Source organism: Myxocyprinus asiaticus, chromosome 9 (assembly GCF_019703515.2).
Source record: "Myxocyprinus asiaticus isolate MX2 ecotype Aquarium Trade chromosome 9, UBuf_Myxa_2, whole genome shotgun sequence".
In the NCBI taxonomy this organism is placed as follows: Eukaryota; Metazoa; Chordata; class Actinopteri; order Cypriniformes; family Catostomidae; genus Myxocyprinus; species Myxocyprinus asiaticus.
Window position 1 is genome coordinate 39,001,581 of NC_059352.1, and position 26,501 is coordinate 39,028,081.

Genomic DNA, 26,501 nt, shown 5'->3' on the forward strand with positions numbered 1-26,501 from the left:
TACGTAGAAACTGCTCTCCCTCTCTTTTACTCAAAATCCACAAGAACATTTTGTCTTTTTACCCACCCAACACTCTCTCTGTCCCTGACTCACCCTTCGTGTGGGAGTATCCCTCTGCCGTTACTCTCCACTGCACCAGCACACCCAGCAGGGCAAGAGCAGGCCAGGCTCCCAAGACCACCCACGTAGTCCAGCACACATGCTCCCGGGGGCCCGTTTTAACTCGCTCGTAAATGTACCTCATCAGCGCGAAGAGCTCCACGAAATAATCTGTGGCCACGACAATCACGGCGGCCCCAAACACGGCCGTGGAGAGTGTGGTGAAGCATCTCTGCCACTGCAGGGTGAGGACGGCAAACAGCATGCCCAGCCCTAGCAGCACGCCCAGGGGCAGCCACACCGAACGCGGGGGGTTGGACAACAGCTCCTCCATGCCTATCAGGGTCCCAATGCCCACCAGCAGGCCCAGAAGCAGCCCCACCATGAAGAGCCCCACGCTGCGTACCAACATAGTCACCAAGCCACAGAGGGTCCCGATGCCCAGGCCGATGCCCACACTGGCCTCTACGCTCAGCTGTGTGTCTAATACACGCTCCTTGTAACAGAGCAGGAAGATGATAACGGAACCAAACATCAGACCCGTGAGGAAGAGTACAGCCTTAAAACAACGGTAACCTGCCAAAGAGAGAGACATAGGTGGAGGTGAGAACAAAACGAGTACAATGATGATGGAATGAGTAGAGGGAGAAGAGAAAGAGGTGAAAAAATAGTGTGGATGTATTTCCAATGTTTCTGTAACTCGGAGTGTATAATGTCACAGCTCAAGAACAGCACAGTAGTGTGATATCTCAATTCTGCACATTTCACCAGCAATTTAACACTTTCCATATAGTATGTCAGCAAACAAAAAAAAAAAATATTTATTGTGACTGTGAATCACTTTTAGGATTACACCTTTTATGCATTATACTTCCACTCAACATCATAAGGCTTTCTTTACTGGGTGATGAGAAGACTTAGATTAAATGGGAGATATCATGAAATACAGTATGTTCCTATGTACTCATTTCACATGCAAAGAGGTCAGCCAATAATTATAGAGATCATTTACATACAGAAGTCTTAAAAGGTACAAAGACAGCTTGTTTAATTCAGAGAGAGGGTGGACAATGGTCATGTAAAACTATATTCTGATTGTTTGGTGCCAGAAAACTTGACAAACAATAAGTGGACTTATGGGGAAAAAAGAAAATGCTACAAAAGATTCCCCTTTAACTCTGAACCCAGTCTCAAGCGGGCACAGTTATACAAGCTATGACCTTATTTAGAACCTCATCAATATTGAGAAGTGAGCAAGAAAAAAAAAAGTCAGACTAAGAACATGAGTGCATTACAGCAAGTGAGAGAAAGAGAAATCTCAAACAACCATCATAACCCTTTGACGAATAATTCTATTATGCATTTCTTTATCCTTTACAGACTTTTACATCTGTTGTTACAACAAAACATTGACATTGTATCTTGGTAAAATACAAGTAACTAAACATGGAGACAAGACTCACCAAAGAAGCAATAGATGATTCCAAAGAGACAACACATAGAACAGACCACTGAAGGGACCACCTCATAACGACGCTCCCCTCCATTGTTGCAGGAATCAAATTGCTCTGGTCTAGATTCTCTGGAAGGTGGGGCCAGCTTAAAGGCTAGAGTCTGCAGGGTAGACGTCATGGTGAGTGTGCTGGATGGAGCGGAAAGGTTACGGGGAGAAAGTGGTTGAGGGAAGTGGGAGGGGCTGGGAAATCAGGGCACGCATCCTGTCCACATGAATCTACCTGTAAGACAGAGCAAATTAAATTGTGTTACATTAGATGTAACTATTAAACATTGGTCACAAAAGCTGCTGTAATTCCTTTGCCACAAAGAACGCCAAACGGAATTGCAAAAAATATTTTTCCAAACGAGTTTCCCAAACACTCTCCCGTCTACCATTGTTTGGACAATGTTGCCATGTCGGGTCGCTCAAACAGAGCAATGCTTTGAAAACATCACAGAGCAGACGTTAAGCCAGAAACACACGTACTTTATGCAAGAAAATATTTTACTTATTTTACTTAAGACTTATCTTTTGATTTTATAATTTTACTTTTGCTAGTTTAACATTTTTTGTCGAATTCTCTAGTTTGGAAAATGGAATGCAGTTTTGTTATGGTTTGGTATGTGCTTTGCAATAAAAAAATACAACATGGTGCTGTTTGGAAATATTTGATTGAATATTTCAATGTCGATTTAAAATCGGATGATCACTGATGTCTTGTAGCTTGTTTTACCTAACAAAATTATTAGTGATGCAACAAAATTACAATTCTTGGCCGAAACAAAATTCTGGACACACTGGGCCGAAAACCTAAACCAAAAATGTTTTATTTAAATAGTTTTTTTCATTAATTCTAAGGGTACATTTACACGACAACGATGTACTAAAAACGGAACAGTTTTTCCTTTGCGTTTTTGAAAAGTTTAGCGTACAGACGACAACATTGTCAAAACGATCGGATCCAACGACATGGAACATGGATCCATGAAAACGACTAAAAACACTGTATTATGCATGCCAGGCCAGTAGTTGGCGATGTCACTTTGTAAAGAAACACTACGCGCCTGCGCACATAAGCATTCTTCCACAGAGCGATGAATACAAACAATGAAGATGGCGATCGCTGGTCGTAGTAGTGATGCAGTAAATCTACACTTTGCTGAAGCGTCAATAAACTCAATCTTGAGCAGCACAAACACAGTCCTGTATTCCGCCATTGTAGTTCTGAATGTCTCACGGGTTGAAGTACTTGCGCGCATGCCTACAGACTGAACACGTAATACGCGTGCGCATGACGTCATCGTTTTCACAAATTCGTGTTTTTGTATGTTTACACGGTGCCGATAAAGGCATCGTTTGCAAAAACTTGCACTTTGAAACCTGTTTTCAAATGTTTGCGTTTTCAGGCCCCAAAACGCCATTGTCGTGTAAACGAACAGCCAAAACACATAAAAAGTTTTCCGTTTTTAGTCGAAAACGCTGTCGTTTAAATGGCCCCTAAATTCTAAATGTTATTAGAGGTACACAGAAACCACTTTTTCCTGTAACTACACATTTCATTATAAAATAGAGTAGACAGGGAAGAACTACCTAAAAATGTGTAGCCTTTTAAGAAAACATTTATTGTTAATTACTCTACTGGATAATGCAGCAGCAAAATCAACAGTGATTCCAGTGAAAATCTTAAAGGCGACCTATTATGCAAAATTCACTTTTATATGGTGTTTGAATATAAATGTGAGTTGGCAGTGTGTATACACAACCACCCTACAATGTTAAAAGTCCACCCACTCCTCTTTCTTATATTTCTATTAATATAAAACAGTGTCTCAAAGTGACTGGTTTTCGTTTCTGCTCTAACGTGATGTCACATTAGAGCAGGCCTCGCCCACGACTGGTGACGGACTCCACCCTATTATCATAGATCCTCCCCTGAGTGATCTACACACAGTCCGCCAATTTTTTCCGCGCTGGTGCAGTAACGGTGAGAAGAATAATGTCTCAGCTTCGTAAGCGTCATAAGTGTTCTGTTGTTGGCTGTAAAAGTGAACATAAGAGTCTTCATGTACTCCCAGCATCAGAGCCACTGAAGACGCAGTGGACAAGTTTTGTTTTTGAAGCAAATGTGCATACCAAAATTCGTGTATGTTTGTGCAAATCATTTTACACCGGACTGCTTTGTGAATGAGGGTCAATATAAAGCAGGATTTTCCAAAAATGTGATTCTCAAGCATGGATCAGTACCAAATGTTCATGTTCTAGCTTTATATCCTGAAGATGTAAGTATCGCCTTTATATTTTGTGAATGTTTGCAAATTGCCTTTCCGAATGTGCTTGTTAGCTGATTCCACGGCTAATGCAGCTAAAGTTACCATTGTCTCTGATTGTATTCACGGGGGAACAGAGCAATGTCGTTATTTTAAATTTTTAACCCGAAAACACTTACTGTCAGTTACCATTGTCTCTGATTGTATTTATGGAGACCAGAGCTATGTCGTTATTTTTACGGAAAGGGGGCAGTGAGCAGCAACTCATTTGCATTTAAAGAGACACACATGAAAACACCGTGTTATTGATTCCACCAAAAAAAAAAAAAAAAAAAAAAAAGAGGCATTTACAACATGGTATAATAAATGATCCTTGGGGTATTTTGAGCTGAAACTTCACAGACACATTCTGGGGACACCTGAGACTTATATTACATCTTGTAAAAAGAGCAATAATAGGTCTCCTTTAAGTGAACATGAAGACAGTTCTATTGGCACATTTTTTCCCCACATTATATGTGGACCTGGAATGTGGAATGGATTCTTTAGTGGATCTCTTTTGTGTTCAAGTTGTGATAGGATATCACATTACTAAGTCAATTTTAAATATAATTGTAATTTAATAATAATAAAGTTATATTTTACAATAATAATTTCAGTCAAAATTTTTCAACTTTAAAACCATCTGGCTTTTATTTTGGCAGAACTTTCCAGAAAGAAAATTGAGCTGCACTAAAAACAGCTTCACGAGCAGTTTGTGCACATACTATGTGTGTGTCAACAACAGATCAGTGCTCATTCACTGAAGCATGGTGTGCATGCAGATGATTTATTTACTTAAACGCATCCTTTGCGATTCACAAAACTATTGTCTGGCTTCAGGAGACTTTGAATATAATGCAGTCATTTGGACAACTTTAATGGTGCATGTATGCTTCTTTAATGTCATATTGGAGCTTGACAGAAAAGACCATGACACACAATAACAAACAATATGGGAGCACTGGAAAACGCTCTTCATTAATACGCCAATAACCAAAAGAGTGATCACTTCACTCTGTGGACCTTAATATGCAACATAAGCAATGGTTTTTCTCCATGTGAGAGTAACAGTTTCTGTTCAAATGTTCTGACAAGATTTTCAGCCTTCTTTTCTCTTTTGACTGAAAACAGAAAACAGCAATTTATAACATTTTTGGCAGAAAAGTTTTGGCAGCCTAATTTTTGGTGCATCCCTAGAAATAATGAAAACAAATGTATAATTTAAAAATAAAATTATATTTTGGAATTACAATTAGAATTTTAGAATTTAAAATATTAAACCTACATTTTTATTAGAATTTGGAATTAGAATTAGATTTTTTTATTCTAAATTTTAAATGAGAAAATATGCATCAGAATATTTTAATTAGAATTTAGAATTCAAATTTGGTAATATTAAAGTGGAAAGTTCTAATTTAGTTTCCGAGTCATGTTGACAGCCCTAGAGTACTAGGTGTTCCAAAACATGTTTAGAGTATAGTAAAGTCCCTTTAAGATTGACTTTAACTTACTTGCTCGTAGGTATGTGGTGATTATTAAATTATCATCTGATTATTGTGCATGTCCAAATAAAATAATTTTAAGTGAATATATAATGCCATGAACAGAGCATTTGTGTATCTCATTTTCAGATGTTATTGCTTTATCTGAGTACTTCAGTTGTACTCAGAGCGTCTCACTGACCCACACTGTGGAATGCACTGAGGCCAGCTCCTGAAGAGTGTGAGAAGATTAACTGCTTCTGAAATGCTTAATAGTTAATGCACAGTTCACTGGTTTAACTTTCATTTAACGATCGTGTAATGGCAAATATTCTTGGTCATTACAAATTCATACAAGCAGTGCATATGACACGCAATGACAAAGAGGAGACACTCTATTTCTGTGGAGATGATAGAATGAAGAAACATATTTTCAAATACACAGAATCTCAAGGCTTCATGAGAAATATGGACTCATGGGTTTAATCGGAGAGCCTTAAAATAACCTGAGAATGTGAAGAATTTAAGACAGAAATATAATATAATATAATATAATATAATATAATATTAAAGCTTATTAGGTTGGGTGGGTTTCAAAATCAAAGTATATGTAAAACTGAGCAAAAGCCATATTTTAAGTATATGGAAAAATGTAGATTTAAAATATAATTTTTCATGTCTTTCATAAAATGTTAAAACCTTAAAGGAAATCATATATTTTATTATATGATTCCACGTTAAATATGAATAAATGACTTCCTAAAGGGATAGTTCACCCATAAATGAAAATTATATTATCATTTACTTACCCTCATGCCATTCCAGATGTGTATGACTTTTTCTTCTGCAGAACACAAACAAAGTTTTTAATATCTCAGCTCTGTAGGTCCATACAATGCAAGTGAATGGTGGCCAGGCTTTTTAAGCTCCAAAAAGGAGATTAAGTCAGCATAAAAAGTAATCCATACGACTCCAGTAGTTGAATCAATGTCTTCTGATGTGATCCAGTTGGTTTTCTGTGAGAACAAACCAAAATGTAACTCCTTTATCATTGTGCCACTGCAGTCTCTAGGCACAATCATGATTTCAAGTTTGATTGCACTTCCTAGGGCTTGACATGCGCAGAGCACTAGATGGCGTTATAGGTAGTGTAATCAAGCTTGAGATCATGATCGCCAAGGAGACTGCTGTCAAGACTTTAAGAGAAAAATAAGATTTATTTTGGTCTGTTCTCACCCCAAACCGATTGGATCACTTCAGAAGATATAGATTTAACCGCTGGAGTCTTATGGATTACGTTTATGCTGACTTTAAATGCTTTTTGGAGCTTCAATGGCCTGATCACCATTCACTTGCATTGTACAGACCTATTGTTCTAAAAATCTTCCTTTGTGTTCTGCTGAAGAAAGAATGTCTTTAACGTTTAATAAGATATTTAAAAGTACACATTGACACCAGCCTTTTTATCTTTAAATAATTTTGTATATTGTTCCAATCACAGGGGGCAGCATACCGAAAAGCTTGTTTCCCTAATACATACATACATACATACACCTTAAGAAATATGACAATTTGTTTGACAATTAATCAACATAATCGTGAAATCATGCGGTTTGAAACATTTTGGAATGAAACTATGCATGAAATCCAGCTTATGTAGCAAGAAGCACCTCCATTCACATACTCGCATAGCATATGTTTCAGGCTTTGGTTACACCCTTCGCGGACAGTTTTTACACTCTTCAGGGAAATTAACCTATAAATGGTTTACTTTTAGTTATCTCTGCACATTATAGGCTGGGATAAGTAAAATTACACACTGTAAAAAATGTCCGTAATTTTAATGGTAAAAGACTGTAACAATGCTACAGTAAAAAAAACGTAAATTGGTTAACAAGTAGCTACCGTAAAATATAGGTTACATTTTATTTTTTATATTTAAAAAGACAATATATTTAGTTTTATGGTAAAACGTTGTAAAAATTAAATTTTTTAGATGTAAAAAGTATAATTAATGGTAAAAATGTAGAAGAGATTTCATGTAGTTTTTACTATGACCATTATATTTTATTATATTTTATGGGCATAGTTATGTTTCTTCTTATTTTTAATATCAGTTATGTACACAGAACTGGGGTGTTCTGTGTTATATTTGATGTAGATTAATGTTTATTGCATAATTTTAATTTCATATTTGTTAACCTGATGGTGTTAAATGTTTGTGTAAGTGACACTGAGCACTGTCTCTACATGTTTATTGGTCATTGCTCCTGGAAGGGCCACTATTGATGAACCTCATGTCATCACACAAGCTCAACCTAAATACTTAGAAGAAACCCATATAGCTAGTACTAGCTAATACAATGAATGCTAGCATCCTAAATACATGTTAATTGGAAACAATATGCTTTGATAAGCATAATAATTGCTCAACAAGTGAAGCAATATACTGCAGAACAATCTTAGTGTACCTGTACTCAACCTACACTCAAGCTCCACTATTCACCAAAATGGTAACCTCCAAAAAGTTTGACATTACAGAAACTCTTCTAGATAACACAAAACATTAAAAACCAACAAGTATCCCCCTAGACATTCATCTTGCACAAAGATACATTATAAAACTATTTATTTTATTTTAACTAGGGGTGCACCGATCAATCGGCCACCAATCTAAATCGTACGATCCTCGTCTTAAGTCTGTGATTGGCGATCGGCTGATCATGCCTAGAATCAGGGCTGATCTTTTTTGCAGCACGCAGGGAATAACACATACACTGCTACTCTAATGAATGAGCGCTTTCTCAGCCCTTGATGCATAACAGTGTGGCCTCTGGATGGTGAATTGTTGGTAATTCTAAAAATTCACGAATTTAAACTTTCATACATGCTTTTATTCAGATGAATATGCAGGTTTGTTTTTAAAAATGTGTAAGAATTACATGTGTATAAATATAAAGTTGGCCATTTTCTAGAGTCATTACGGTAGTAATTCTGACTCGCTGCACTGTGAGCACGAAGAGCAGGGCTCCAGACTAAAAAAATGACTTAGGAGCCATTGGCTCCTAAACTGAAACATTAAGAAGTCAAATGGCTGTTTTTAGTAGCCAAATCACAGATTTTATCGATTTAGGTTGCTGTTCAGAAACAAGACAGAAAGCCAAAGAAATGGAAGTCAGCTGATTACCCATTCATCGAAGGTTTAATAAACAGTATATATAGTTGAGAAGATAAGTTTGCATTCCCTTTTGTCACATACATGTTCACACCCCTTTCGTAATTTGTACAAATATAAGAGATAAAAGATTTTTTATTTTATTTAGTACTGCTATTCAGAATCTATGTTACAGATATGTACATAAAGTATAGTATGCATATAGTAGTGAATTTTTGCACCTTGTGTAATAGTTTTGTACAAGTCCCTCAAAAGTGTCAAAAGCTTGATTTTATATATATATATATAATAATAATTGTTTTAATATATTGCCTTATTCTTTCTTTACTGTTACCGGATATCTCCAGACACAGAGACTACAAGAGTACAAATTGGATGAAATCCCAGATGCAGTTTATTGTGCTACTCCAATACCAATCAATTAACAGTTTTTTTTATTTTTTCTTTATTTAAGGACTTTTAATTATAAAGAAGCCTGAAATACACATGAGACTCTTATTTTGAAATAACTGTGCTCCCAGTTGTGAGCTCATTTACAGCTGATTCGCTGAGAAAGTGAATCTGATTCAAACTGCTAACCTGAGCTCCTGAGTTCAAAAACTCAGTTCTTTTCTGACTCGTTGGACCCGCACCTTCTCTTCCCGTTCAAGTGAAGAGTATTCTACAGCTTATTTAGAAGTATGCACTTCACATGACATGGAATCTTCATTGCACCACTTAGATGCTGATGAACATCTAAGCTTTTTCAACTCTACTTGCACCAATATTTTGAACTCTATTGCTCCATTAATGGCAAAAAAACCTTATCTAGTACCTTGGCATAATGACATTACTCGTTCCCTCAGACAGGCCTGTAGAAGAGCGGAATGTAAATGGAAAAAGGACATATTACAGGTCTCATACGAAATCCTGAGAGATTCTCTTTTTTCTTTTCAGAGGGTGTGAGAAGTGTAAATATCTTTCAGAGCTAATTACAAAAAATAGTCACAGACCTAAAATTATTTTCTCCACCATAGACGCTGTTCTCAACCCCACTGTAAATCTCTTCCCTGAGACGTCTGTCTCTCTTTGTGAGGGCTTTGCAAGGTTTTTTGATAAGATCACTAGTATAAGATCTCAGATGCTTCCTTCTGTGTACACCTTGTCTGAAGTCTCTCTATGCTCCACTACATGGTCTGACTTTGAGCCCATTAATCTGCATACTCTTAATGAAATTGTTGAACATTTAAAGCCTACTATGTGCCCTCAGGATGTTATTCCCCCACGCTTCCATAAACAAATCATTGATGTTGTCGGCCCTGGACTTTTGTGTGTCATCAACAAATGTCTTCACACTGGAACTGTACCCGATTGCCTTAAACATGCTAAGGTGTCACCTTATCTTAAAAAAACAAATCTGGACCCCACTTCCCTGACCAACTTTCACCCTATCTCCAACTTGCCTTTTGTTTCTAAAATCTTAGAGAAAGTGGTATTAATTCAAATACAGTCTTTTTTGTCCGATAACTCTATTCATGAAACATTCCAATCTGGTTTTAAAGCTCGTCACAGTACCGAATCTGCTCTCTTACGAGTTTCGAATGAAATCTTACTAACCACTGATTCTGGGAAATCTATGGCTCTGGTCCTGTTAGATCTTAGCTCCGCCTTTGTTTTGGTTGATCACAATATTCTTCTATCTCTACTGGAGTCATGTGTGGGCCTTCGGGGCACAGTGTTGCAGTGGTTTCGTTCATACCTAACGAATAGGAAGTTTGCTGTCCATCTTGGACATCATTCTTCCTCTGATTTTCATCTAAATTGTGGCATTCCACAGGGCTCAATTCTTGGCCCTGTACTGTTTTCTCTGTATATGCTTCCTTTGGGCTCCATTTTTAACAAATACGGGTGTCCTTTCATCTCTATGCTGACGACACCCAAATTTATCACCCTTTAAAGCATGACAACAAACATGCCTTACAGCCCATATTAGACTGTTTAGATGAGCTCAAATTATGGCTTATGAATAACTTTTTAAAGCTGAACGAGAGTAAAACAGAAATCATCCTGTTTGGCTCGAATAACAACAGTTTATGTGATTTTGACCTAGACTCTCTCTCACCATATAGGAACATGTGCGCTAGGAACTTGGGTGTTCTGTTTGACAGCAACCTTAAATTTGATAAGCACTGTGGTAAAATCATGTTTTTATCATCTTCGTTTGTTAACTAAGGTTAAGCCATTCTTATCATTAAGCAAGTTTGAAACAGTGATCCATGCTTTTGTTACTGCTCGCCTGGATTACTGTAACTCGCTTTACATTGGTGCCCCTCATTCTTCTATTTCACACCTTCAGCTTTTTCAAAATGCTGTGGCTAGGCTCCTTAAGGGGAAATGCATATTTGAGCACATCACACCGGTCTTGATTTCATTACACTGGCTTCCTGTTAAATTTAGAATTGATTTTAAAATTGACCAAAACTTGGTCTCTCCATAACCAAGCGCCACAGTACTTAGCCGACTTGCTGCACCCGTACACTTCATCGAGATCTCTTAGATCTGGTGAATCTGAATTGCTTTGTGTTCCCAGGTCTAAACTTAAGAATAGTGGTGATCGTGCCTTTGATGTTGTTGGACCCAAGCTATGGATCAGTCTTCCAGCACATATTAGAACTGCCTCAACTATCTCAGCTTTTAAAACTAAACTTAAAACGTATCTATTTTCCTTGGCTTTTAATATTCCTTGACCTTTTTTCTTTTTATCTTTGCAAGTTTATTGTTTATTGTTATTACATGTTTTGATTGTTGTCTTTTTATATATTGTGCAGCACTTTTAACTGATGGGAAACTGAAAAGAAAACATGACTCTGCATTTAAAACAAACAAACAAACTAATAAATACAACCAACCATTCACCTGGCAGGGTTCAGAATCCCTTGAAAAACAATCGATTAGAAACAAAGCAATGTCAAATAAATATAAGAGGCCATGTTGGAATGGATATACTAAATGTGCCTTTTATGAACATAACATAGATGAAAATGAAAATGGATGTCTTAAAGACAAAAGTCCTCAAGCAATGAAACCTTTGACAATCTGACATAAACAGTTGTTTTTTTTTTTTTTTTTGACACTGTACAACAGCATGTGTTTGTATGGACCTGGTTATTATGGTAAACTCTATGTGAGGTATGTGTGTCATTTATGTCGTTATTTTGCAAATAATCAGAACTATTCATAACTGTTTCAAAACAAATAAATGTTAGTAATTTACCAAGTAATTTTAATGTAATTTTGGTAACTTTTGTTGGGCATCGTGTACTCAGATAAGAGATAAAAGGCAGGCCTACACACAGTCATAAATCCTGACTGCGGCCTGTAGGAACACTCAAAGCCTGATAACACAAAATGGTGCCAAAATCAAACAAAGGGAGTCCAAAACAGACAATAGATCCCATCAAGCCTTGCTCACTTTACACCTATGTGTGAAATTCTGAAGGATCGAACTCTTAACTCCTACTGGATGAAACGTATGACAGAACGCGTCTCTCAACCATGACGTCATCGAGAGTATAAAACCCACAAATTCCTTCTATACTTTGCTTCCAGAGACAGTATGAGCCGTGTCTAGTTGCAGCCCTGCTGCTCCCAGGTGTAGCCTCGTTGCCCAAGGAAGTAACATACGTACCTGAACTTTGGCCATACGCTGGACGAGCTGAGATTTCTCCATGTTCCACCGAGCATGCTAACGGATCTGAAGGAGACCGCTGAACAATCTGCGTCTCACCCATTTGCCTGCAGAAGAGAAGAAAGAAGATATCTCTTCCTTCTTCAACCAAGTCGACTTTGCTGATATCTCCGCCAACTCGCAGAGAATCAGCCGCCGTACCACCTGCCGATAGAGTGAGGAAATGGCCTCCCGTCATCACCTGAGTTTCAAGGAACCGAGTCGGAGTCAAACGACGGACGAACACACATTCTACTCGCATCCTCACGTGACTCAAGTAAGGGGTTTACATCTGGGCAGAGATAGATTATTATAGTGTGTTATTCTTGTGTATCAAGGCTATTGCTTGTACAGTTTAAGGACCGCCGAGTCCGCTCATTGGTGCTAATAATACTCAAGGTATTATTGTAACTTACTGTTACCACAAATGAGATTTGCTGTGTTGTCGTCCAACCACGTTGGGCTGTTTGTGCATTTCCGCCATCGTGGGTGAGACCGGCACACTGAGTTTATCCATTAAAGAACCAACGACCATGGCGGACGGATTACAAGCTGTTCACCGCATCTCCGAGTGATAAAACTAATGGTTGCCTTCTCTCCCACGATTGCTAAAACCGGCTTCGGTGCCGTTACTCTGTTCCCTCTCTCTCGTACTAAACGCATACACACACAACCCTCACAAACATACCCGCACACACATCTGGCAAACAGAAACTTGGCGATAGAGCTCAGCCTTGTCCCTAAGTTATCGTACCAGCGGAGACACGTGTTAAGCGGGCAGACGCCATTAACCAGTCTCTCCGCCCACATTCTCTGGCCGGAAACTTTCATGACATACTCTCCACGAGAGCCACGTCCGCCATTTTGTACCCTCCTTCTCTCCTTACACACACACACACACACACACACACACACACACACACACACACACACACACACATACTCTCCTCATGAATTATAGGCTTATTTGCTACCAAATCTAATCATGTTACTGTTTAGTTTGTAGTTGGAAGTCAGACGTTTATCGACTGCATTGTATTGATTATTAATTGATATTACTGCATCAATAAACTTTGTTATAATTTAAAGAGAAGTGTTTTGGTATTGTTCTGCAAGCACCTGTGTCAAGGGCTGGCAGGGGATGTCAGTGCTCAGATTCAAGTCTTCATTGTTTACCTTTTGAATGTCAATGTTATCATAATTATCTTTGATGATTGTTGATTTAAAGGATTAATAAGCTAATGCTGATTCTAATCAATGTTCTATTGATTTTAATAATGAATAATTATCTTTGATAATTATTATTATTGCTAATAACCAAACCCGCTCCTAAACAATGTGCCCAACACTTTATAAAAGGTTCCATTCTTTAACATTAGTTAATGTGTTAGGTATCATGAACAAACAATGAACAATATATTTTTACAGCCTTTATTAATTGTAATGTTAGTTAATAAAATTACAATTGTTCATTGTTAGTTCATAGTGCATTAACTAATGTAAACAAATACAACTTTTGTAAAAATGTAATAGTATATGTTGTAACTAGCATTAAGCTCATTAGTTAATGTTAAGTACAGTAATGTTGTTAAATAATGTTAACAAATGGAAACTTTTTGTAAAGTGTTCACAATACAAGACCAACACAATAGACACAAACACAGACAGGGGCAAAGCAGGAATTAGGGAGTGGAGGGAAGAAAACCAGGGTGGAACCGGAGGCAGAGACCAAGGCAGGACAGACCAGAGCAGAGCCGGCAGGACAGACCAAGGGAGGGAGGGTGGGGGAAACCAGGGGGAAGGGCAGAGTCCTGCGGCACAGGAGGAGGGTGCAGGTAGGGGGCAGGGTCCGGCAACCTGGGAGGAGGATCCAGGACAGGGTTTAGACCAGGTGACCGAAGAGATGGGATGAGGTCAGGCCAATGGCCAGAGAACCAGGGTTGATGGCCAGGGAACAGGACAGATGGGGAACTGGCAGGCAGACCAAGGTGGAACTGGTGGAAGGGACAAGGGAGGAGGTTTAAGGGCGGAGGTTTAAGGAAGGGAGCAGGGTCAGGCGGCCAGGGAGGAAGCTCCAGGAATGGAGCAGAAGTCCAGGGCAGTACGGGCTGAGGATCTGAAGACCAGGGAAAGGGCAGAGAGGCAAAGGACAGGTCAGACCGGGCAGGGGCCATGAAGGGCTGAACAGACTGGCAGGGGTCCCAGAGGGCTGGACTGACTGGCCGTTGGTGGCTGCAGAGAGTTGGGAAAACTGGTCATTGGTGACCACAGTGAATTGTACAGGCTGAGCGGTGGCCACTGGGGACTGGACAGGCAGAGCAGCGGCCGCTGGGGTGGGATCAGGCTGGGTGGCAGCCACTGAGCTTGGGTCAGGCAGGGCTGTGGCCGATAAGTAAGTGTCAGACTGGGTGACCATAGGGGACAAGACAGGGTCAGACTGGATGGCTGAGACCCCTGGGCCAAGGGTAAGGCCAGTAGCAGGCACAGAGACCTGGACAGGTTGGGCACCAGCTGCTGGACACAGGTCTGACGAGGTAACAGCCACTGGCAAAGGGTTAGGCTGGGTGGCGGCCTCTGGATGAGAGTCTGACTGAACGGTGGCCACTGGTGAGGGGTCAGACTGGGCAATGGTCTCCATGGTCGGGAGCACTGGCAGTGGCAGGGGAATGGCCTCCGTGATCAGGAACACTGGCAGCGGCAGGGGAACGGTCTCCATGACCGGGAGCACTGGCAGCGGAAAGGCCTCCATGGCCAGAAACACTTGCAGTGGCAGGGGAACAGCCTCCATGGTAGGGAGCGCTGGCAGTGGCAGGGGAACGGCCTCCATGGCTGGAAGCAGTGGCAGCAGCAGGGGAACATATGTTGTGTCCCCATCTTCATCTATGAATAAAAGTGATTTGATTTGGCATCACCAGGAGGTGGGTGTGTCTTTAAGACCAAGCCTATACAATCTAGAGGGGGTCCAGTATAATCGATGTAAAATCTTAAATTGCATAAGGCACACCCCCTTGCATCTCTAGATGTAGACTTGATGTTTTTTAGAATCCTAGACCACACTCCCTCCTCAAATACCAAGTTTAAATCTTTCTCACATAATCTCTTGAGAGAAGTTGAAGCACCATCCCCCAGACTCTGAATTAGCAGGGAGTAAAACACTGATGCCTCATGACCTTTTCCAAAAGCAGTAATCACCACTCCCAGAGTATCTGCCGCTTTAGGGGGGTGTATGCTACTCCCAAAAATAGCACAAAGCAGGTGGCACAGCTGTAAATCCCTAAAGAATTGAGACCTGGGAATCCCAAAATGTTGAACCATATTTTCAAAAGATCTCAACATTCCACTCTCATATAGGTCACGAGCGTATTTGTGCTCCCTCACAATCCACTCTGTCCAGCAGAAAGGGGACTTATTAATACATAACTTTGGGTTCAGCCATATGCTTGAAGGAATATTTAAATAAATGTCCGAATTAAACACTCTGGACACTTTTGTCCATACCACGTGCAAATACGAGATAACGGGGTGTAACTTCTCTGGTTAGTTTGATAGAAAGGCTTTGCAATGGCGAAATAGGGGCAAGAACTTCCTGTTCAATAACAAACCAGGGAGGGGCTCTCTCAGGTGGAAGTGACCAATGAGCCAAATGTCTGAGACCAAATGCATAATAATAAAATCTTGGGTAGGCCTAACCCACCATTGTAAGTCAGTCTATGCAACGTACTAAAATGCATCTGGGACGTTTACCATTCCAAATGAAGGACTTCACTATGCTATCAAATTACTTGAAATAAGAGAGGGATACATCTATAGGGAGAGATTGTAGCAGGTAGTTGAATTCTGGAATACAATTCATTTTAATAACGTTAACCTTCCCAATCATAGATAAATGTAATGAAACCCACCTGCCCACATCGCTCAAAAACCTTTTTATTAGAGGGTCAAAATTAACTAATTAAAATCACACAAATTTGCTGGGAATAAAATACCCATATACTTAATGCCCTGTTTGGGCCACTGAAAGGAGCCCGGCTGAAAAGCCATTACTGGGCAGTACGCTGTCAGAGCCAAAGCTTTGGATTTAGTCCAATTAACTCTGCATCCTGAGAATTACAGGTGCATCTCAATAAATTAGAATGTCGTGGAAAAGTTCATTTATTTCAGTAATTCAACTCAAATTGTGAAACTCGTGTATTAAATAAATTCAATGCACACAGACTGAAGTAGTTTAAGTCTTTGGTTCTTTTAATTGTGATGATTTTGGCTCACATTTAACAAAAACCCACCAATTCACTCTCTCAAAAAATTAGAATACATCATAAGACCAATAAAAAAAAAACATTTTTAGTGAATTGTTGGCCTTCTGGAAAGTATGTTCATTTACTGTATATGTACTCAATACTTGGTAGGGGCTCCTTTTGCTTTAATTACTGCCTCAATTCGGCGTGGCATGGAGGTGATCAGTTTGTGGCACTGCTGAGGTGGTATGGAAGCCCAGGTTTCTTTGACAGTGGCCTTCAGCTCATCTGCATTTTTTGGTCTCTTGTTTCTCATTTTCCTCTTCCTTCAGGTCTGGTGAGTTTGCTGGCCAGTCAAGCACACCACCACCATGGTCATTTAACCAACTTTTGGTGCTTTTGGCAGTGTGGGCAGGTGCCAAATCCTGCTGGAAAATGAAATCAGCATCTTTAAAAAGCTGCTCAGCAGAAGGAAGCATGAAGTGCTCCAAAATTTCTTGGTAAACGGGTGCAGTGACTTTGGTTTTCAAAAAACACAATGGACCAACACCAGCAGATGACACTGCACCCCAAATCATCACAGACTGTGGAAACTTAACACTGGACTTCAAGCAACTTGGGCTATGAGCTTCTCCACCCTTCCTCCAGACTCTAGGACCTTGGTTTCCAAATGAAATACAAAACTTGCTCTCATCTGAAAAGAGGACTTTGGAACACTGGGCAACAGTCCAGTTCTTCTTCTCCTTAGCCCAGGTAAGACGCCTCTGACATTGTCTGTGGTTCAGGAGTGGCTTAACAAGAGGAATACGACAACTGTAGCCAAATTCCTTGACATGTCTGTGTGTGGTGACTCTTGATGCCTTGACCCCAGCCTCAGTCCATTCCTTGTGAAGTTCACCCAAATTCTTGAATCGATTTTGCTTGACAATCATAAGGCTGCGGTTCTCTTGGTTGGTTGTGCATCTTTTTCTTCCACACTTTTTCCTTCCACTCAACTTTCTGTTAACATGCTTGGATACAGCACTCTGTGAACAGCCAGCTTTTTTGGCAATGAATGTTTGTGGCTTACCCTCCTTGTGAAGGGTGTCAGTGATTGTCTTCTGGACAACTGTCAGATCAGCAGTCTTCCCCATGATTGTGTAGCCTAGTGAACGAAACTGAGAGACCATTTTGATGGCTCAGGAAACCTTTGCAGGTGTTTTGAGTTGATTAGCTGATTGGCATGTCACCATATTCTAATTTTTTGAGATAGTGAATTGGTGGGTTTTTGTTAAATGTGAGCCAAAATCATCACAATTAAAAGAACCAAAGACTTAAACTACTTCAGTCTGTGTGCACTGAATTTATTTAATACACGAGTTTCACAATTTGAGTTGAATTACTGAAATAAATGAACTTTTCCACAACATTCTAATTTATTGAGATGCACCTGTAATAATTCTGTGGAGGCAAGGAATAGATCTAGTAGGGTCGGAGACATATAATAAATATCATCTGCGTAAAGCAAATGCTTGCTACCAGGTACCATTCAATCCATCCAATAAAAGTATTCCCAAACCCGTACATTTCCAAAATCTTAAAAAGATAATCCCATTCTACCAAATCAAACGCGTTTTCAGCGTCAAGTGAGATGGCAGTGACCGGAGTCTGATCATTCGCCACTAACCACATGATACTGATGAAATGCCTAATGTTATCAGAAGAGCTATGGCCCCAAATAAACCCCACCTGATCTATATGTATAAGAAATGTCATAACTTTACTTAATCGGTTAGTCCAAATTTATTACAATATTTTAATGTCCAGCTGGATCAGGGAAATTGGATGGTAACTCTTACACTTGCTTGGATCTTTATCCTTTTTAAGAGTCAGACTGATCCGGGCTTGTGTGCTGGTTGGTGGAAGCTTTCCATTCTTTAATGATTTCGTATAAACTTCTGTAAGCCAGTTCTGTAGCATAAGATCTAAAAAATGCTGCGGCAAAGCCATTTGGACCCGGAGCCTTGCCTGTAGGCTAGGCCTTAATTACATTGCTAAGCTCCTCCAAGTTTATCTCAGAATCAATTTTTTTGCTCAGTCGTCAGTTTAGGAAGTTCGAATGGTTCCACAAAGTTTCTAATATCTTCATCAGTAGACGAAGATGTAGAACTATAGCGATTAAGATAGAATTCTTTAAAAGCATTATTAATATCAATGGCCGAAGTAAATATTTCACCATCAGCAGATTTCACTGAGGGAATGGTAGAAAAAGACTCTTTCTGTTTTATATATCTAGCCAGATTTTCCCTGCCTTGTCCCCCGACTCCAAGTATGACTGTCTTGCCCTGAATGGCCAAAACTCCACCTTCCGTGACAAAATAGTATTATATCTGGGCCACTTCCCTGAGGCCATTAGACGACATTCGGCACTTCAGCTCTGCCTAAGCACTTCTAATATTCCCTTCCAATTCCATGAGTTTTTGTGCTTTGGATTTTTTGGTGAATGAGGCATACTGTATGATCCGGCCCCTAAGAACCGCCTTAACTGCCTCCCAAGCCATGCCCACAGAGGATACTGTGAACCATTTGGTCTCCATATAGACCTTGATTTCAGCCTTTAGCATTTGTTGGAATTCAGAATTTTGCAAAAGGGTTACATTAAAGTGCCAACTATATGATTTCTTTTTCTTCGTATGTGGCATCACCTCTAAACATACCAGGGCATGATCTGAGACTAAATTTTTTCCAATTGAGCAATCAACAACAGATGAAATGAGGGACTTGGATATATAAAAAAAAAAAATCTATTCTAGAATAAATCTTATGGACTGATTAAAAAAAATGTATAGTCCCTACCAGATGAGTTCAAAAATCTCCAAATATCTGTAAGACCAAGATATTTACTCATCCTGTGAAGCGTCAATGTTGCTCTAGGAGGCTTGCACACTTATGGTTCAATATGATTAAGGACTGAGTCCATCAATAGATTAAAGTCTCCTCCCAATATTATATCATGAGGGGTGCCAGCGGCTTGCAACATCCCTTCAAGATCTATAAAAAAAGCCCAATATTAGCCAAAATAAGACTTTGTCCCTGAATTTCAGCTAAAACAATAATGACTCTTCCTAACTTATCTCTACTCTGTTTGAGACATTTGAATTGTAGATGTTTACTTATCAGTGTAATGACTCCACTGCTCTTACAAACCAGCACTATAAAAAAATGCCCACCCCATATCTTCCAAAAATTTTCAGCTTTCTGCGGAGAAAGGTGCGTTTCTTGAAGAAACACTATTTTTATATTTCTTATGCTTAAGAAGAGAAATAACCTTCCTTCTTTTTATGAGGTGCCCCAACCCATTCACATTCCACGTGGAGAGAGACAATCCACTCATATTAACATTTGACATTTTGATATTTAAGAAAAATAGATTGTGTTTCAAAAGCAAGATTATAAAGACCAGATTCCAACATTAGTGCACCCATCAAAACTCGAACATCCCCAGAAAAAAAAAAAAAATAAAAATAAAAAAACGTACGCATTCACCATTTGCACGACAGCACCAACTGGTGTCCATCCCTCCAAACTCAAAGAGTCCACGCATGCCTACGAGAACCCCCGTGTCAGCCTTGCCGTCGGATTGCTCAAGTCCGTTGTGAGTTGTGAGACAAAATTATATAACAGAAAATAATCTATATTTTTTATTACAAATTACACAGCAAAAAATACTCCACAAAACAAACTCCAGCCAATAGGTGGAAAAAGCACAAAAAGCATGTAGATTCATCCATAAAACTGTCCTGAAGGTGTGTTACTCTACAAAATAAACTCCAGCCGCTAGGCGGAATCAGCACACACACACACACACACAAAAAGTGCACAGTTTCCTTGAACAGTCAAGTGAATGTTCAGTGAGCCGGTCCACTCGGCTGCAATGTGAGTACAACAAGATGACTTACTCCCTCCACTGACTTTATGAAGGACATCGCTTGCTGTGGGCATGTGAATGTTTTACAGCCATCCTTAGCATCTATTCTCAATTTGGCCAGGAATATCAGTGCAATAGTGACTTTCCATTGATGTAAAAGTTTCTTTTCATTCCTTGAATCGATCACGTTTCTCTCGTCGAATTCAAAAAGTCTGGGAACAAGAAAATGCTGTGGTTCTTCCAAGAAAGCCTTCCTTTACTCTTTGCCTCGTGTAACACAAGATCTTTATTGGATGATCTCATAAATTTGGCCAGAATTGATCGGGGCCTATCTCCCTCCACGGGTCGACGAACAGGAACCCTGTGAGCTTGCTCGATTTCCAGCTTATGGCCTGCTATGTCGAGCAGAGTCGGAAGGAGCCCATCCAGGAATTTCACCATATCCTGTCCCTCTTCATGCTCAGGAATTCTGACGATATGGACGTTATTCCGCTGGCTACGGTTCTCCGTGTCCTCCAACTTCTCCCACACATGCTCCAAATCCACCTATGTCGCTAGCGGATAAGCAGAGAATTCCCTCTCCGATGACTCCAGGTAATCTATCTGTTTCTCGACATCCCCTCTTGTAACCACATCATTGAACTTCGCCTCCATGGCAGTGATCGATCGACATATCACAGCAAGATCCTCCAAGTCAGCAACGACCTTTGTCAGCATTGCCGACATGTTCAGCATCTCTCACCAGATTTCCCGCACCTCCCTGATTAAATCGACTCCCAGGCTCGCGGCCTGCTCGGGGGCATCAGCTTGAGCACGTAAGTGTCTTTTAATGTCTCCAGAGCCCGAGGATTTTTAATTCTTTGACATATTGTCCTCCTAGAACAGTTATGGAACAGAGTATATCGAATCTCTCTGGTTAATGTCATTAAAAGTGTTAAAACTAGCAAAGTGCGCAGAGCTCGTCATTCACACGTCCGATCCTCGCATGGCATCACCACAATAATGCTTTATTTTATTTTGTAAATTTTTTTTCTCCCATTTTCTCCCCAATTTGGAATGCCCAATTCCCAATGCGCTCTAAGTCCTCGTGGTGGCGTAGTGACTCGCCTCAATCCGGGTGGCAGAGGACGAATCTCAGCTGCCTCCGTGTTTGAGACCATCAATCTGTGCATTTTATCATGTGGCTTGTTGAGCACGTTACCGCAGAGACATAGCATGTGTGGAGGCTTCACGCTATTCTCCGCGGCATCCACGCATAACTCACCACCCACCCCACCGAGAGCGAACCACATTATAGTGACCACAAGGAGGTTACCCCCATGTGAATCTACCCTCCCTAGCAACCGGGCCAATTTGGTTGCTTAGGAGACCTGGCTGGAGTCACTCAGCACGCCCTGGATTCGAACTCGCGACTCCAGGGGTGGTAGTCAGCGTCTTTTCTTGCTGAGCTACCCAGGCCCCCACAATAATGCTTTATTAACATTTTGCAAAGCATTCCACACAGAAATCTTACACATTCTAAAAATTATACACTTTATAATATATTACAAAATAATAATTATACAAAAAAAAAAAAATTGCCATTTTCAAAAGCTTTATTGCTGCGGGAAGGCGACACCACTCGAAGGGTTGTTCGAAACAGAAGAAAATATTTTTTTTCACGAAGGACACTTCCACAACAATGTTAGTGAAGGGTACATTCATACAGTAATGCCATGCTCCCTTCACAGTGCCCACATCAAGAGCTTTGTCCTTCGGAGTGAGTAGGGCATAGGGATGATCACTTGCCCAATGTTGAGTTTGAGTTTACATTCATTTGTATGAACTGCGCTAAATGGTACTGTCTCTTTAAGAGTTCAACGAGTGTTGCAGTGTTCTGGTTCAGCAAACATAAGGAGAGAGGAGTTTCTCAGTGCTATGTGTAATTAAAATGAATGTTTCTTTTTACTTTTTGATCAACTGACTGTAAAGAACAGAGAGGATATTAAAAGACACATTATTGGAGGTCCCACGCGACGCCATGCGAAGGGCAGATGTGTGAGAGACAGCTCTGCGCACTTTGCTAATTTTTGTAATTATTTTCATGATATAATCCGGTGAAATTCGCATTGGAGGAAGAAGTGTGGGCTAAGATTCTTAAAAACATTAAGTCTGCATCTAGAGATTCAAATTTTTGCATATATTTTATTGGACCCCCTCTAGACTGTATAGGTTTGATCTTAAAGATACACCCACCTGCTGGAGATGCCAATCGGAGGATGGAGACATGGCCCATGTTTTTTGGTGGTGTGTCGAGATCCAGAAATTCTGGTCGAAGGTTCAGAATTTTGTGTGCGACGTGGTGGGCACTCGGGTTTCGTTTTGCCCCAGACTTTGTGTTCTGGGCGATGGGGCGGTCATCGTTGTGGGGGATGGCCATATAGAGAACTGGGTTCTGACCTGTGTTATGATCGCCAGGCAGGTTATTTTGAGGGGTTGGAGGTCGGCTGGTGCGCCACCCATATCCGGAGTGGTGCACGGAGGTGGGGAGGGTGGCAGCTTATGAGGAGGTGTGTGTTAAATGTTGATTTGATATATATTATATATATATATATATATATATATATATATATATATATATATATATATATATATATATATACACACACACACACACACATATATACAGTATATACACACGTTTTGCATTTCATTGTTACAGTAAGATTTAATAAAAATGTTAAAAGACACATTATTCAGTGGAAATGGAGTGCGTGAATCATCTTTGATGGACACACATTACACGGAAGAACTGTTCCATCTAGTTTTAATCTTAAGTGCTTTTCAACAAAACAAAGCGATTTTCCAGGTATTACAGTACTTACATTTCTAAAACGCTTAATTCAAGCACCTTAAGCATTTCAAGGACCTTGTGCAAACCCTGTAAACGGTGTAGAAATGGGTCATACCATTTATGAAAACAAGTTCGTTTGAGAAGTCAAATGCCTCACCGTGTCTTTTTCATCAATTTTAGTTTAATAAAGACATTTAATTTAGATATATGATAATCACATGTCCCATACAGAGATCACACTGTCAAAGTGTTGGGAATATTCACACATAATTTACATAAAAACATGATATCACAGTTATAAAAATATAACATTTTAGAAGAGAACAAAACATCACAGTACTTTAAGCCAATGAGCATTAAGCTGTCATCAGAAAGTTGTTTCCCATCATGCTTGTAGTTTGCACAGCTGGGAGAAAAGCAACTGCACCACATGCCTCCAAAGACTGTGGCCGCCTCACTCTCACGACTGTATTTTTGACATACGTAGCCATGACATCACAGCAAGTCGGACAGATTTCTAAGCAGCTTGCACAGGCCTGTGATCACCAGTGATCGGTTCTGTGTAGAACCTGATCTTCATCTTAAACGAGCCTAATGTTGCAAATTCAAATTATAGAGTTTTTCGTCGATGTGGTTTAGTTTACAATATTTCTAAATTCGATATACATTTATTGTCCCATCCCTAACAACAACTCACTCAGAAAATAAACATTGCTGACAAATTACACACACACACTTAAAAATATAAGAAACAAATTATTAAAAACAATGCAATTATATAGGGGTAAACAAAAAACACTGAAGCATCATCGCCATTCTTCCGTTGAACTGTGGTTGACAGTGGTATGCGATTTAAACCACTGTGATTTGTCATCTTATTAGGAATTGTCATTTTACAGAGGTTGACCACATTTAAATAAACCACACCCTCTCTCTACCGGTCATGTTAATATGTCCTGACCTCTGGAGTGTCATGCCTCGCCTGTTCTTGACCATGAGGTGGACGCTTCTAAACACAGAAACCTAATCTGACACAGCTGTTAGGGTTGTCTGGCTTCAATTTATTCCATTGTTTCTCCCACTGTATTATGTTCTTCCTCCCTTCCTGTTCTTTTGTAAATCTCTCTCTCTCTCATTCATTATCTCCATCTGGGCAGCCTTTTACCTTAATATGCACTTCTTTCTATTTGAAGAAGCTTAACTTTACATCTTCAGTCTCTGGAGGAATTTTAATAGATTTGTCAATTTAAAATGCTTCACAGCATAGATATACTCCTGTACCTCTGTTTCTCACCTAAATGCACTGCGAACTGCCACCTCATCGTACACTGTTGTGTTTATTTGTCCTCTAAAGCAACAACATAATCAGATTACTGACAAACAATATATGATTCATCGGCTGCTGGTCCAACATTAACCCTCCCATCCCTGCCCATGCACATAAGAAACAGATGTGAACATGCACAAGGTCACATGTTGTACAAACACCTATCCAATTCACCTTAAAACACACACACAACCCTTCACTAACATATGGAGAAACATACATTAATATGGGTGAAAGCTCAGCACTCAATGAGATTAAATAAGTTGCCATCAGATTTTGCTTTGTATCAACTTTTTCAAAAATCCCCACCCCTCAGAATCAATAAATCTATGTACTACTATGTTGTATAAGTGTCATCTTTCATCTCTTGCTCTTTTGCTCTCCCCTTTGGCTTTTTATTTTGTACATGTTTTAATGGTAACTTTGAAATATTATATTATATTTACATTCATGTTCATTTCAAGGTGAAATGGGTATTTTTTGTTAAAACACTCCTTTTCCAACTTAATATTCTAGACAAATGTAAGTAAGCCATTTGTAGTTTGAGTATCCCTAAAAGTGTAAAAGCCAAAACATACAAGTAAGTGAACACAGATGTGAGCTCTTGGCCACTGCATTGCAAATGCGCAGTCCAACTAAATATGCATATGAAGGTGTGTTCTTGCGTTACCATGGCTGGAACAAACCTCAGTGCTCAAGGGTGCGATAGTTACCTTTAATGTAACATCTGTGCCATTAAATATTATTCAGGTAAGTTGCTATACATATATTGTCTTTGACCTTCCTTGCTCAGCACTATTCTCTTCAAACTGTTGCTCTGCCATGACAGTAGTTGGCATAAAGCTACAATTTGTAAGATTTTTTATTAGAAATGAACAAAATTTCATTAATGAGCAAGTACACCAACAATCCATCTTCCAAATCATATTTTTTTCCTTACCCTGATTCACTACGTTAAGCCTATAATAATTTATATTTTAGAGCTGTCGGGACAGATTTGGTGGGAAATTGCATACTTCCGTCATTCGTCCATGCGTGTTTACGCCATGTCCGTAAAGAAAAGAAGATCTGATTACTACACCGCATATATGCCTATATTAACCATTTTCCACCGAAATTGTAATTGTTCTCTTACCGACCCTGTGCTCCGCTGGTTCACGGACAGGGCAACCTGGAGCCTATCGGTTACTGCCCGTGCTTTTCCACTGACGTCACGTGCCTAATGGTGATGTAATGGGTTACAGTCTACATGTTAGTTTCACGTGACTACCTCAAACATAAACAAACATGGTGCATCACAGTACAGCTTTTAATCTTGTTTTTGAGGACATATTTAAACATACGGATTAATGCAATCCATCGTTATTACATTGCTCAACAAGATTGTCAGAGATATCTACACTAAAGACGACAGGTCTTACATTATAATTACATTATATTGCATGAACTATGGCTTAACTTGCTAAGTTCTGTAAACTGATACAGTGGAATCATAATTAACATTGGAGTAGCAGATGGTTGTATTTGGATTTTTGCCATAGCACATAATATTATTGATTGAGAATCCTACCGTTTTACTTAACAGACAGCCGCGATCTTCCAAACTTAGTGAGTAGCTGGTCAAAAATTCCCTTACAGAACAAAACAATGCACAAAATAAGATGACAACAGTGTAAGAAAAGCTAGTAAAGCTGGCAAATATAACAACTTACTGAGATCAGCTGCAGAGGACACGTTGATTCGCTGTTTATCACGAGCGTTACTGGCTGAATTCAATGCCCCGGTTAGTTAGCAGGCTGGTTGGTGTCAGAGTCCAAAACATCGTTGCGTGTCCACTGTCGCTTTTGCTTATATCCTTCTTATGGTCCCTGTACTTCCTTAAGTATTTTTCAATTAGTTTATGATTTGGTCAATTGTCCGATTGAAGGTGG

General features: G+C 39.7%; 1 protein-coding gene across 1 annotated transcript in view; it reads right to left on the reverse strand.

The window, feature by feature from the left end:
- The window catches only part of tmem198b (transmembrane protein 198b), a 62,677-nt gene that overhangs the window by 4,797 nt on the left and 31,379 nt on the right, over positions 1–26,501 (reverse strand). Inside the window, exons 2-3 of the mRNA XM_051707703.1 lie at positions 1,563–1,835; positions 94–675 (exon numbers count right to left, since the gene is read on the reverse strand). Of these exons, the coding sequence (XP_051563663.1) occupies positions 94–675; positions 1,563–1,731 (751 nt within the window). The 5' untranslated portion in view covers positions 1,732–1,835. The remainder of the gene's footprint in view (positions 1–93; positions 676–1,562; positions 1,836–26,501) is intronic.